At 46.0% G+C, this 16,005-nt stretch overlaps 1 protein-coding gene across 1 annotated transcript; it reads right to left on the bottom strand.

Moving 5' to 3' along the window:
- Nucleotides 1-322: 322 nt before the first annotated feature.
- On the bottom strand, nucleotides 323-2,385 carry LOC143934600 (transcription factor HES-5-like). Its single transcript, XM_077458346.1, has 3 exons — nucleotides 2,254-2,385; nucleotides 917-1,091; nucleotides 323-803 (listed from the first exon to the last, which is right to left on the bottom strand). Exons 1-3 carry the CDS (start codon nucleotides 2,308-2,310, stop codon nucleotides 607-609), a joined length of 429 nt encoding a protein of 142 aa, XP_077314472.1. The 5' UTR covers nucleotides 2,311-2,385; the 3' UTR covers nucleotides 323-606.
- Nucleotides 2,386-16,005: the final 13,620 nt, after the last annotated feature.

Below are 16,005 nucleotides of genomic sequence, written 5' to 3'. Positions count from 1 at the left end.
TTTGTTGACAAATTAATTTCACATTTATGAGACAGCACAAAGGATAATGAGTAGGCAGCTGCACAATTTGATCTATATCTGTGTGCGTGTAACATATATACCCACCCACCCTATGTTTAATGATATTTGATTAAAGAATAATTGGCTAGAGAAATTTATAGAAACGGTGAATTCATAGTTCATAGGAATTAAGTTAATATATGCATTCATACAGTTAATTTTTATCATTTTTATAATATTTTTCCCATTATGGGCGTGAGTGGGGCCTCATGTCTAAGTTTTGCCTAAGGCCTCAGAAAGTCTAGAGCCGCCTCTGTTACTACATGCCTTGTACTATATATAACCTTCTATACACATCACATAGACTCTATGCATCTTAACATCACATACATTCCTCCTGAATCAGAAGAAATCAAATACTGTTTCCTAAATGAAGGAAAACCAAAAATCTTTCTATGAGAAAGGGTTGGGTAAGAATAGATGTGCAAAAGCATCACACCTAGAAGTATAGGCTGGTAAGGGTGAGCGCAAAGGATTCTGGGAACTCCCAGAATGCAATAAGTCCATCCTTGTGGGACTTCCATTGACTGATGTCTTGGGTCTCCTTCACCAGGGTCTCCAGAGGGTTTTGCTTTGACTGAGCTGACCAGGGGCTTTTGAGGTCAAAGTGTTGGGCAGTTCATAACTGGCAGAATGACGGCTGAAATGTCTGGTCAGCTGGTCCTGAGGATTATCTGCTGCCAAGTAACATGCCGGAGAGCTGGAGCCATCATTATAGGCTTGGATGGAGGTCGCTGTCACATCTGGAATAGACAAGACACATGTCAGTTATATGAGGTCCACTGTCACCTTCTACATTCCTCAATGCAAACATCTCTCAGCAAGAATCAAAGTCAAGGACAAGGGGGGCACTTACTTTTCTCAGCCATTTGCTGCTGCAGGAAGTTGACCGTCATCTCCAGTATGTCGGCCTTCTCCGGTTTGGAGGGCAGTTGATGTTTCTGGAACTCTTTCTCCAGTAGGAGACGCAGCTGGTCGATGCTGCTGTTAATACGATCTCTCCTCATCTTCTCAATGGCGGGCTTCCTCAACTGCACAAAACAAGATAAGGGATGGTTAGCACCTCTGTCATCACCAGTAGAGTCTATAGCAATCTAACATTGATTGGCTGATACCAAACATATATAGACTATAAAGTTCAAATATATCCCTTAATAAATATAAAATATTAACCCCATATAGGTAAAATGTATCCATTATACAAAACTTGAACCCCATATAGATAAAATGTATCCATTATACAAAACTTGAACCCCACATAGATACAATGTATCCATTATACAAAACTTGAACCCCATATAGATAAAATGTATCCATTATACAAAACTTGAACCCCACATAGATAAAATGTATCCATTATACAAAACTTGAACCCCACATAGATACAATGTATCCATTATACAAAACATGAACCCCACATAGATACAATGTATCCATTATACAAAACTTGAACCCCACATAGATACAATGTATCCATTATACAAAACATGAACCCCATATAGATAAAATGTATCCCTTATACAAAACTTGAACCCCATATAGATAAAATGTATCCCTTATACAAAACTTGAACCCCATATAGATAAAATGTATCCATTATAAAAAACTTGAACCCCCATATAGATACAATGTATCCATTATACAAAACTTGAACCCCATGTAGATAAAATGTATCCATTATACAAAACTTGAACCCCATATAGATAAAATGTATCCATTATAAAAAACTTGAACCCCCATATAGATACAATGTATCCATTATACAAAACTTGAACCCCATATAGATAAAATGTATCCATTATAAAAAACTTGAACCCCCATATAGATACAATGTATCCATTATACAAAACTTGAACCCCATATAGATAAAATGTATCCCTTAATAAATACAAATTAACAGTTGATATAAAAGAATTGGCTCCTGAATTCTGGAATGTTCAGCAGCTACAAAGGTTCTGAAGATAAGCTTCGTTTATAAAAAAATTAAATAAACTCGATAACCCAGATTTTATAAAAATAATTATAATTTGATTGCAAAAGTGGAAACACACTGAAGGCAACCAAAGCAATGATCCATGATAACTGATAGGGGTCTGATAAATTGCTGCATTGGCACACTGCTCTAGCAAAACTTCAATGAAATACATAATAATGGAATGGAAATGGGAAGTTGGCACTAGAGGGAAATCTCACCTTTCGGAGCCCATTGGCCTCTTGGTGATCCAATGTCCTTATAAAGCAGGGTGCCATGTTGGTGGAGCTGGTAGCTGTCAGGCAGAGGTGTGCTGGGGTAGCCAGTTGCTGTGTGTCTGCTGGTGATCAGCCCACCCCTCTATATATATACCCCTCTCTCTGCATAACAATATATGGAGAGCTGGCTTGGAAGAGGTTCCCACACTCAGCAGCCAATCACAGAGCGGCGGGGACAATGGACGTGTGTCATCTGAAGCTGGAGCAGAGCATCTGGAGCTGGCATTGTGTTGGAAAGACATGAAAGTGTGGGAAAGACACACACCATAAAATCCCCTGGCTACATCTGCTGCGGTTGCACTAAACACTGACTCTAATAATGACATTGATACCATAAACACCGGTAAGCAGCATATTGTACCAGACAGAAGACATGGGAAAGCTACACCTCCCCCCCAGTGCCATCAATATTCATTACAGGGGGTGCATTAAAAATGTTATCAGCTAAACACAAATAATTAATATGCAATAAAGGAAGGTTTTGAATTACTGTAAACAACAGAAATGGCAGATGTAGCAACTTCATGGGTTGGAAACGAGTGATATTTTTAAATGACAAGTTATCCAATAACGAGTATTGATTAAAGTTTCCAAGATGAATAACAATTTGATGCCAAATTCAGCTTTGTTTTATTTAGAAAGGTTCAATTTATGAATATATCATTTTATATTTTTACATTACATAGTTAGTCAGGTTGAAAAAAAAGACAAAAGTCCATCTGAACCTGAAATTGAACCTACATAAATAAAACAAAGCTGCATTTGGCAACAAATCATTATTATTATTATTATTATTATTATTATACAGGATTTATATAGCGCCGACAGTTTACGCAGCGCTTTACAACATTGGGGTAGACATTACAATACAATACAATTCAAGACAGGGGGGGGGAATCAGAGGGTCCCGCTCGTTAGAGCTTACAATCTAGGTATGTATTTCATTTTAATTATTAAATAATTAATGAGTTTAATCATTTTTTTAAATTAATAACAAAACAAATATATATATATTATTAAAAAACGATATATATTTAAATATACATTTTTATTGACGCTCACAAAACGAGCAAAATCATATCTATACAGCCTGTATATATACATCAAAAAGCCACTACATTATATACATATTTGTTAAGCTCTGCGAAATCTGTTGCCGCTATATAAATCCTGTATAATAATAATATAATATAATAATACATATCTGTACAAGCAAGAAAAACAAATCAAGTCAATATTTCCATTCCCTGCCCCTTAGAATCAAAAAAAAACTTCTATTTTCCTATGTTCAAACAACAAGACAAAAAAAAAAAACGATATATATTTATAGGTCAAAGGTGGCGATATGGATTGGTCACAGTTTCAAAACAGGCACCGACATCCCTTGGTAGACGATGGAAACGGAGAAGAGATTTAATTTTTTTGGCGGGATTTTTTAGGTGCTAGTATAGTGATAAAAGTTACCATTTCCTTCAGGGAAATCCCACGAGATGAAATGCGCGACCTCATGTACTTCATCCTTCACAGGCAACACTACAGGATATCAGGTGGGGAAAAGACCCCTTTCCAGAGATCTTACAAGATCTTGAGGAAGTTATACTATTACCCCCACTGACACCAATGATGGGGCACTATTCCTCCCACTGACACCAATGATGGGACACTATTCCTCCCACTGACACCAATTATGGGGCACTATTCCTCCCACTGATACCAATGATGGGGCACTATTCCTCCCACTGACACCAATGATGGGACACTATTCCTCCCACTGACACCAATGATGGGGCACTATTCTTCCCACTGACACCAATGATGGGGCACTATTCCTCCCACTGACACCAATGATGGGGCACTATTCCCCCCACTGACACCAATGATGGGGCACTATTCCTCCCACTGACACCAATGATGGGGCACTATTCCTCCCACTGACACCAATGATGGGGCACTATTCCTCCCACTGACACCAATGACGGGGCACTATTCCTCTCACTGATGCCAATGATGGGGCACTATTCCTCCCACTGATACCAATGATGGGGCACTATTCCTCCCACTGATACCAATGATGGGGCACTATTCCTCCCACTGACACCAATGATGGGGTGCTAAATATGTGGCATTGTTTACTCTCACTGACAGTGCATGGGACATTTTATACATCTACCCCCCCCCCCCCCTAAAGTCTCAGGGACAGTAAACTGGCCCCTTGTTTAGAAAGTTTGGAGACCCCCGATCTAATGCAGCATTTTAAAAATGATGGCATGGGAATGGGGACCAAGGTAAGTATGGAGAAATAGGTAAGTAGACTAGTAGTCACTGTAGATAAGAATGATTGTTCATTTACTCCCTAGGCAGGTTCAAATGTTTAGGGACGGGTGACAAAGAAGGCCCTCTTCAACTGTTGTTTGGAGACAAATACAATATCTTATGCTGATAGGAAGCATAAATCAAAGTTTCTCGTCAAACAGCAGACTATCTGACCAGATCTACCATAGATTGGTTTAACTCAATCAATAAAGTGGGTTCTGAGGAACTCCCAGTTACAGATGGCCCAGTCATTCCATGTATGGACTTTCTGGGCTTCGATTTAGACCAGTGTTCTCCAAACTCGGCCTGGGGGGCAGGATGTGGCCCTTCGCTTTCCTTTATGTGGCCCTCGGGCACAATTCCATCAACTGACACGAATGAGGGGGTACCATTCCCAGTAACTCCCACCATCAATGGGCAACCAGTCCCAGTATTGACACCATCAATGGGCCACCAGTCCCAGTACTGACACCATCAATGGGCCACCAGTCCCAGTACTGACACCATCAATGGGCCACCAGTCCCAGTACTGACACCATCAATGGGCCACCAGTCCCAGTACTGACACCATCAATGGGCCACCAGTCCCAGTACTGACACCATCAATGGGCCACCAGTCCCAGTACTGACACCATCAATGGGCCACCAGTCCCAGTACTGACACCATCAATGGGCCACCAGTCCCAGTACTGACACCATCAATGGGCCACCAGTCCCAGTACTGACACCATCAATGGGCCACCAGTCCCAGTACTGACACCATCAATGGGCCACCAGTCCCAGTACTGACACCATCAATGAGCCACCAGCCCCAGTACTGACACCATCAATGGGCACCCAGTCTCAGTACTGACACCATCAATGGGCCACCAGTCCCAGTACTGACACCATCAATGGGGCACTATTTCTCCCATTAAAACCAATGATGGGGCGCTGACGCCGAGCATTTTCTACGCCCACTAGCCACAGTCAGGCCCCCTAAAGCCTGAAGGGCACTAAATGGGCCCTTTGCTTAGAACGTTTGGCGATCCCTGGTTTAGACAAACATGTATATCTGAGGTTTCTTGAAAGTTTTGCAATGTTATTATTATGGTGGGCTTCATGAAATAATGGAAACCTACCTTCAGTACGAAAGAAAACAGTTTGTCCAACAGATCAAACACTCATTTCACAAAGCTGGAATTTGAACTTGCCACAAGATCTATGTAGTTAGTCTTCGCTCAGGTCCTACAGAGCCCCCCAGCCTGCCCTTTGATGATGGTGAAGTGTGAAGGACCCCTGGGAGAAGCACACTTCCACACCTCGTGTCCTTTTGATGCCGTCCTGGGAGAAGACAGCAGAGAGGTGATTAGACCTAATGGTGGTGAAGGCACTGGTCTATGAGCCGGGAAGTGTGCCTGACATACAGCTGTGAATTGTCACACGTCCATGGGAGAGAAGGAAGTGTGCTGCTTACATCTCCCCTCTTATTACTGAGCACCAAGAACCAGGACACAACTATTGTACAGAGATACATTAGACTACTATGAGATGAACCATAAAAGACACATAAAAAGCATTGTCACCAAAACCTTTGAAAATAATTCCCACAAACTTCACAGGATGGCAATAATGTCATGTTGGAACAGAGTTTCTCAACCTTTTTTTAGTCGTGGCAGACTTTAAAATAAGGGCACTCCAGTCTATAGTGTAAAACACATCCACCCTGATGAGATTAGGTTCACATCAGAAGCCCCCTTCATATCAGAGGTTCCCCATCACACCAGAGGTCCTCCTATAACTTCAGAGGTCCCCCATCACACCAGAGGTCCTCCTATAACTTCAGAGGTCCCCCCATCACACCAGAGGTTACCCCACCACATCAGAGGTTCCCCCATCACACCAGAGGTTCCCCCATCACACCAGAGGTTACCCCATCACATCAGAGGTTCCCCCATCACACCAGAGGTCCCCCCATCACATCAGAGGTTCCCCCATCACATCAGAGGTTCCCCCATCACACCAGAGGTTTTGACCATCACACCAGAGGTCCTCCTATAACTTCAGAGGTCCCCCCATCACATCAGAGGTCCCCCCATCACATCAGAGGTCCCCCGATCACATCAGAGGTCCCCCCATCACACCAGAGGTCTCCCCATCACACCAGAGGTTTCCCCATCACATCAGAGGTCCTCCTATAACTTCAGAGGTCTCCCCATCACATCAGAGGTCCCCCCATCACATCAGAGGTCTCCCCATCACACCAGAGGTCCCCCCCCATCACACCAGAGGTTTCCCCATCACACCAGAGGTCCTCCTATAACTTCAGAGGTCTCCCCATCACATTAGATACCCCCCTCCCATCACATCGGAGGCTACTCCATCACATCGGAGGTCCTCCCATCACATCAAAGGCTACCCCATCATATAAGAGGTTCCCCTATCACACCAGAGGTCCCCCATCACATCAGAGGACTCCCCTATCACCTCAGAGACTACCCCATCACACCAGAGGTCTCCCATCATGCCAGAGATCCTCTATAAGATCAGAAGCCCCCCCTTCACATGAGAGGTCCTCCAATCACATGAGAGGTCCCCCTATCAGGATGCCAATAATGTCATGTTGGAACAGAGTTTCTCAACCTTTTTTTAGTCATGGCACCCTTTAAAATAAGGGCACTCCAGTCTATAGTGTAAAACACATCCACCCTGATGAGATTAGGTTCACATCAGAAGCCCCCTTCATATCAGAGGTCCCCCATCACACCAGAGGTCCTCCTATAACATCAGAGGTTTTTCCATCACACCAGAGGTCCTCCTATAACTTCAGAGGTTCCCCCATCACACCAGAGGTTCCCCCATCACACCAGAGGTTCCCCCATCACACCAGAGGTTCCCCCATCACACCAGAGGTCCCCCCATCACATCAGAGGTTCCCCCATCACACCAGAGGTCCCCCCATCACATCAGAGGTTTTGACCATCACACCAGAGGTCCTCCTATAACTTCAGAGGTCCCCCCATCACATCAGAGGTCCCCCCATCACACCAGAGGTCTCCCCATCACACCAGAGGTCTCCCCATCACACCAGAGGTTTCCCCATCACATCAGAGGTCCTCCTATAACTTCAGAGGTCTCCCCATCACATCAGAGGTCCCCCCATCACATCAGAGGTCTCCCCATCACACCAGAGGTCCCCCCCCCCATCACACCAGAGGTCCTCCTATAACTTCAGAGGTCTCCCCATCACATTAGATACCCCCCTCCCATCACATCAGAGGCTACTCCATCACATCGGAGGTCCTCCCATCACATTAAAGGCTACCCCATCATATAAGAGGTTCCCCTATCACACCAGAGGTCCCCCATCACATCAGAGGACTCCCCTATCACCTCAGAGACTACCCCATCACACCAGAGGTCTCCCATCATGCCAGAGATCCTCTATAAGATCAGAAGCCCCCCCTTCACATCAGAGGTCCTCCAATCACATGAGAGGTCCCCCTATCACATCAAAAGCCCCATTCAAGTCAGAGTGCCCCCTTTCACATCAGATTCCCCCTTAATGTCAGAGGCCCCCTTCACATCAAAATCCCTCCATCACACCAGAGTTCCCCCATGACGGATTTCATTATCACTTTAGAGTATCCCCAGCACATCAGAGGTTATCCCATCACACAAGAGGTCCTCCTATAATATCAGAGGTCCCCCCATCACATAAGAAGTCCCCGATCCCATCAGAGGCCCCCCCATCACATCAGAGGTCCTCCATCACATCAGAGCATTTCCATCACATCAGAGGTTACCCCATCAAATCAGAGGTCCTCCATCACATCAGAGGTTACATTGTAAACGCCGACGGGTGTACCAAGATGGCTGCCGCTCAGGAACTAGCCTGAAGCCGCGGCCTTTCCTAAGGCCGAGACCGCGGAGCGCTCTGCGGATCGCGGCGTGTCCCGATCCGAGCGGGGTGACCCGTTAGGATCGTGGATCGGTGCCGATCTGTTGCACCCCTACTAATTATTAATGATTCTGGTACATATAATATTTATTGGATATTCCACTGTTTCTGGGAGAGTCATGTGTGCTGCTTACATCTCACCTACTGTTTAAGGGCACTGTATTGTACAGAGCTCAGATTTACATGATATCACTCTTATTTTTGGGATATGTGACGGTATAAGACATGTGAATACCTTCTAAGAAGGCTTTACATTGTGACTTAGTGGTTAGTACTTCTGCCTTGCAGTATTAGCATCATTGGGTTGAACCTCAACCATAACGCCACATGCATGGAATTGCATGTCCCCCCCCCCCGTGCTTGTGGGGGGTCCCTCTGGGGAAGTAGTTTCCTCCCACAATCCAAAGATAGGTGAATTGGACCGTGGAATTAGGATGTGAGATAGGGACATTAGATTGTAAGCTCCTTGTTGGCAGAGAGTGATGTTAGCGCACAATATGTACAGCGTTGTGTAAATTCTCAGTGCGATATAAATATAGAGTGAGGACATTCCAGTTGCTTTAGTTCCTTCTCAACGTAACCTGTATGGTTATCATTGAAAGACAAACTGCAGAAATGACGAAAAAAGTGGAGTTTCAAGGACTGCAACCTATTGAGGTCTTCCATTTATGGACACATTGCCAACAGTCCCTCATTTCCTGGAGCAATCCCAGGTCCAAGATTTGTCCCCGGAAAAAAACGTTCCAGACACCTGGACCATAAAGTCCTGGTTTGTCTGCTCATTTCAGGTAGCGCCACTACATTCAGCGGTTCCTCCTGTCATTTCAGGTAGCGCCACTACATTCAGCAGTTCCTCCTGTCATTTCAGGTAGCGCCACTACATTCAGCAGTTCCTCCTGTCATTTCAGGTAGCGCCACTACATTCAGCAGTTCCTCCTGTCATTTCAGGTAGCGCCACTACATTCAGCGGTTCCTCCTGTCATTTCAGGTAGCGCCACTACATTCAGCTGTTCCTCATGTCATTTCAGGTAGCGCCACTACATTCAGCGGTTCCTCCTGTCATTTCAGGTAGCACCACTACATTCAGCAGTTCCTCCTGTCATTTCAGGTAGCGCCACTACATTCAGCAGTTCCTCCTGTCATTTCAGGTAGCGCCACTACATTCAGCAGTTCCTCCTGTCATTTCAGGTAGCGCCACTACATTCAGCGGTTCCTCCTGTCATTTCAGGTAGCGCCACTACATTCAGCGGTTCCTCCTGTCATTTCAGGTAGCGTCAATACGTTCAGCGGTTCCTCCTGTCATTTCAGGTAGCATCAATAGGTTCAGTGGTTCCTCCTGTCATTTCAGGTAGCGTCAATACGTTCAGCGGTTCCTCCTGTCATTTCAGGTAGCGTCAATACGTTCAGCGGTTCCTCCTGTCATTTCAGGTAGCGTCACTACATTCACTGTCACATTATCCAAACAAAAGAACTCGCTGCTCCAGGTGAGACAGGAAGCCTAATGATATCACAGGTGCCCCGCCTCGGCTTGCCTCCACATACGATCGACACTGAAGAAATGGCTGCACTCCAAGATCCATCAAAATTCTTATTTAATAAGGAACATCAGTTCTGTCTGTAAGGCCGCGTACACACGGGCGGACTGTTCGCCCAACTTTGTCCGTCCAACAGTTTCGGCAAACAGTCCGCTCAAAATTAGCATGGACGGACATGGCCACACACGACGGACGAACAGTTTGCTGAAACCGTGCGCGATGACGTGAACGGCACGTACGACGGGACGAAAAATACGACGTCCTATACACTGCATTATAGCTTTCGGCGTGAAAATCCTTTCTGAGCATGCGCACAACTTTGTTTGACGAACAAGCCTACACATGAGCGGACTGTTCGCTGAAACAAGGTTTCAGCGGACAGTTTTTCGGAAATTCCGAAAAACCTTGTCCGTCCAACTGTCCGCTGAAACTGTCCGCTGAAAGCCCACACACGAGCGGACTGTCCGCCCAAACACTGTTCAGCGGACAAAGTTGGGCGAACAGTCTGCCCGTGTGTACGCGGCCTAACACTTGGGGTGTTCGTTATTAAATAAGAATTTTGATGGATCTTGGAGTGCAGCTGTGTCACTACATTTAGTGGTTCCTCCTATCATTTCAGGTAGCGTCACTACATTTAGTGGTTCCTCCTGTCATTTCAGGTAGCGTCACTACGTTCAGTGGTTCCTCCTGTCATTTCAGGTAGCGTCACTACGTTCAGTGCTTCCTCCTGTCATTTCAGGTAGGGTCACTACGTTCAGTGCTTCCTCCTGTCATTTCAGGTAGCGTCACTACGTTCAGTGGTTCCCCTTGTCATTTTAGGTAGCATCACTACGTTCAGTGGTTCCTCCTGTCATTTCAGGTAGCGTCACTACGTTCAGTGGTTCCTCCTGTCATTTCAGGTAGCGTCACTACGTTCAGTGGTTCCCCTTGTCATTTCAGGTAGCGTCACTACGTTCAGTGGTTCCTCCTGTCATTTCAGGTAGCGTCACTACGTTCAGTGGTTCCTCCTGTCATTTCAGGTAGCGTCACTACGTTCAGTGGTTCCTCCTGTCAACTACTATGTAACTGCTGAGCGCCAAGGTTTGTTTTTAATGGCAAAATTTGAGTAAAAATTTTGGCAAAATTAGAAGCAATTTTGCTGAAATCATACTTGATCCAGATGGTCAACTATCGTTCTCAGAAGTGATCATTATATGAATATTTGGAAGTTTGTTTCTACACTGAGAATAGGTTGGAGGGGGGGGGGGGCAGAAATTGATTGTCTTAAAAAATGACAACCAGAAAAATTTATTGTGGCCGATCAATTGTGTTGCCAAGAAGATTCCAACAAGGGGCAAACCTTCAGACATATGAAGATGATCCAACTGTCAAACGGTCTTCTCATGTCTGTAGGAATCAGATTTTGGTCTCAGACCCCCTCAGCTCCCCCTTTGCCCTTTGATGATGGTGAAGTGTGAAGGACCCCTGGGAGAAGCACACTTCCACACCTCGTGTCCTTTTGATGCCGTCCTGGGAGAAGACAGCAGAGAGGTGATTAGACCTAATGGTGGTGAAGGCACTGGTCTATGAGCCGGGAAGTGTGCCTGACATACCGCTGTGAATTGTCACACGTCCATGGGAGAGAAGGAAGTGTGCTGCTTACATCTCCCCTCTTATTACTGAGCACCAAGAACCAGGACACAACTATTGTACAGAGGGGCGGCACACATACATTGGACTACTATGAGATGAACCATAAAAGACACATAAAAAGCATTGTCACCAAAACCTTTGAAAATAATTTTAAGACTCCTTTGGTGCACAGGGTACTGAATTATGTCACACTAGAATATTCTGAATAATTATTAGATCTTAAAATTAGGGATGAACATTAGTGATGGCCGAACGGTTCGCCCGGCGGTCGTTTCGCGGCGAATTTCCGACTTTCGCCGTCCGCGGGTTCGAACGCCTTTTTCCGTCGTTCGCCCCGGCGGACTTACGTGTTTAATGTATACAAGAACTTTAACCTTTCGTGACACGTTTATCATGTGTTACAGGACAACCAATTGAGACATGACAGCTCATGGACACTTGGACATTCCCCCTAACCTATAAATACACCCGATCCGGTGGCCATTTTACATTCTTTCTTCTGTCACTGTAGGGAAAGGATCCTGTGTGGAGTAGGGACAGAGAAAACGCTAGCTATTTGGTACACAAAAGTTCTTTTCAGGACTGGTATAGGTGTTAGGTCAGCAGCCTGAGTTTCTTTTGTCAGTTTAGATAAAGGGACAGAGCGCTGTATGCTGCTATTTTAGGGACAGCTCAGCCAGATTAGTCTTTCTTCATCATCATCATCATCATCATCATTAGCTGTTACTATCAGGTCCACAAAAGAGCTGTTCCAGCTAATCGTTCCAGCCTACTCTTTTTTGCCAATTTGTATAGGGACAGGCAGGAAGCAGTGTGTCAGGCAGTGAGGATAATTTTAAAGACTTGCTGTTACTATTAGTTCCACAAAGGTTCTTTTCAGGACTGGTATCAGTGGTACGGTAATAGGCTTGTACACGTATAATATTCTTTCTTCCAAATATAGAAAGAATATTATACTTGACTGCTGCCCTTCTGCTGCAGTCTGCTAATCATTCACAACTCACTTGTTCCACAAAGCTCTTTATCAGGACTGGTAACTTGGTCTGTCTAGGGTGCTACGGTACATAGGCTTGGGTGCGGTACAGTCTGCTGTTCTGTAAGGACCGCTATCGGTCCACAATAGATAGGGTTGCCGTGCACTACTGCTGACCGCTGCCCTATACTGCAGCAGTCCTTCAGCGGTATAGGGACTGACGCACAGTCTGCTAAACACTAATACACAACCTGCTTGGTCCACAAAAGTTCTTATAAGGACTGGTAACTTGGTATAGGGTGCTACGGTACATAGGCCTGAGTGCGTTACAGTCTGCTGTTCTGTAAGGACCGCTATCGGTCCACAATACATAGGGTTGACGTGCACTACTGCTGACCGCTGCCCTATACTGCAGCAGTCCTTCAGCGGTATAGGGACTGACGCACAGTCTGCTAAACACTAACACACAACCTGCTTGGTCCACAAAAGTTCTTATAAGGACTGGTAACTTGGTATAGGGTGCTACGGTACATAGGCCTGAGTGCAGTACAGTCTGCTGTTCTGTAAGGACTGCTATCGGTCCACAATACATAGGGTTGCCGTGCACTACTGCTGACCGCTGCCCTATACTGCAGCAGTCCTTCAGCGGTATAGGGACTGACGCACAGTCTGCTAAACACTAATACACAACCTGCTTGGTCCACAAAAGTTCTTATAAGGACTGGTAACTTGGTATAGGGTGCTACGGTACATAGGCCTGAGTGCGTTACAGTCTGCTGTTCTGTAAGGACCGCTATCGGTCCACAATACATAGGGTTGCCGTGCACTACTGCTGACCGCTGCCCTATACTGCAGCAGTCCTTCATTGGTATAGGGACTGACGTACAGTCTGCTAATCACTAACACACAACCTGCTTGGTCCACAAAAGTTCTTATAAGGACTGGTAACTTGGTATAGGGTGCTACGGTACATAGGCCTGAGTGCGTTACAGTCTGCTGTTCTGTAAGGACCGCTATCGGTCCACAATACATAGGGTTGCCGTGCACTACTGCTGACCGCTGCCCTATACTGCAGCAGTCCTTCATTGGTATAGGGACTGACGTACAGTCTGCTAATCACTAACACACAACCTGCTTGGTCCACAAAAGTTCTTATAAGGACTGGTAACTTGGTATAGGGTGCTACGGTACATAGGCCTGAGTGCGTTACAGTCTGCTGTTCTGTAAGGACCGCTATCGGTCCACAATACATAGGGTTGCCGTGCACTACTGCTGACCGCTGCCCTATACTGCAGCAGTCCTTCATTGGTATAGGGACTGACGTACAGTCTGCTAATCACTAACACACAACCTGCTTGGTCCACAAAAGTTCTTATAAGGACTGGTAACTTGGTATAGGGTGCTACGGTACATAGGCCTGAGTGCGTTACAGTCTGCTGTTCTGTAAGGACCGCTATCGGTCCACAATACATAGGGTTGCCGTGCACTACTGCTGACCGCTGCCCTATACTGCAGCAGTCCTTCATTGGTATAGGGACTGACGTACAGTCTGCTAATCACTAACACACAACCTGCTTGGTCCACAAAAGTTCTTATAAGGACTGGTAACTTGGTATAGGGTGCTACGGTACATAGGCCTGAGTGCGTTACAGTCTGCTGTTCTGTAAGGACCGCTATCGGTCCACAATACATAGGGTTGCCGTGCACTACTGCTGACCGCTGCCCTATACTGCAGCAGTCCTTCAGCGGTATAGGGACTGACGCACAGTCTGCTAAACACTAACACACAACCTGCTTGGTCCACAAAAGTTCTTATAAGGACTGGTAACTTGGTATAGGGTGCTACGGTACATAGGCCTGAGTGCGTTACAGTCTGCTGTTCTGTAAGGACCGCTATCGGTCCACAATACATAGGGTTGCCGTGCACTACTGCTGACCGCTGCCCTATACTGCAGCAGTCCTTCAGCGGTATAGGGACTGACGCACAGTCTGCTAAACACTAACACACAACCTGCTTGGTCCACAAAAGTTCTTATAAGGACTGGTAACTTGGTATAGGGTGCTACGGTACATAGGCCTGAGTGCGTTACAGTCTGCTGTTCTGTAAGGACCGCTATCGGTCCACAATACATAGGGTTGCCGTGCACTACTGCTGACCGCTGCCCTATACTGCAGCAGTCCTTCAGCGGTATAGGGACTGACGCACAGTCTGCTAAACACTAACACACAACCTGCTTGGTCCACAAAAGTTCTTATAAGGACTGGTAACTTGGTATAGGGTGCTACGGTACATAGGCCTGAGTGCGTTACAGTCTGCTGTTCTGTAAGGACCGCTATCGGTCCACAATACATAGGGTTGCCGTGCACTACTGCTGACCGCTGCCCTATACTGCAGCAGTCCTTCATTGGTATAGGGACTGACGTACAGTCTGCTAATCACTAACACACAACCTGCTTGGTCCACAAAAGTTCTTATAAGGACTGGTAACTTGGTATAGGGTGCTACGGTACATAGGCCTGAGTGCGTTACAGTCTGCTGTTCTGTAAGGACCGCTATCGGTCCACAATACATAGGGTTGCCGTGCACTACTGCTGACCGCTGCCCTATACTGCAGCAGTCCTTCATTGGTATAGGGACTGACGTACAGTCTGCTAATCACTAACACACAACCTGCTTGGTCCACAAAAGTTCTTATAAGGACTGGTAACTTGGTATAGGGTGCTACGGTACATAGGCCTGAGTGCAGTACAGTCTGCTGTTCTGTAAGGACCGCTATCGGTCCACAATACATAGGGTTGACGTGCACTACTGCTGACCGCTGCCCTATACTGCAGCAGTCCTTCAGCGGTATAGGGACTAAGAGTTTTGTCACAGGGTGATTTAAAAAATGACAGGCAGAGGAAGAGGCAGGCCCTTCCGCAGGGGTGGTAGGGGTAGGGCAGGAGCAACAGCCTTGAGCCAAAGTGGGAAGTTGCAGAAGGTGCGTTCAATTACTTTAAAGGACGCACCAGACTTGGTTGAGTGGCTCACTCAGCCTTATTCTTCTGCACCCTCCTCATCCTCTCGATCTGCACCCTCTTCTTCACTCTCTGCTATGTGCACCCCCAAAGACACTACCACCAACAACACCACCACCACCACATACCTTCCGCTTGAGTGCAAATGGGGGCCTTCATGCTCCAGTGTTTTAATAGGGACCCCCGTATAAAAAGCATGAGGGTCAAGGACCAGTACTGGGTGGCAACGTACTTAGATCCCCGGTACAAACACAAAATGGCGGAAATGTTACCGCCGTCGCAGA

Source organism: Lithobates pipiens, unplaced genomic scaffold, assembly GCF_037356315.1.
Source record: "Lithobates pipiens isolate NorthernLeopardFrog02 unplaced genomic scaffold, aLitPip1_a1.2 Scaffold_27, whole genome shotgun sequence".
Classification (NCBI taxonomy): Eukaryota; Metazoa; Chordata; class Amphibia; order Anura; family Ranidae; genus Lithobates; species Lithobates pipiens.
The sequence above is the reverse complement of the archived record's forward strand: the minus strand, read 5'-3'. Positions and strand labels throughout refer to the sequence as shown.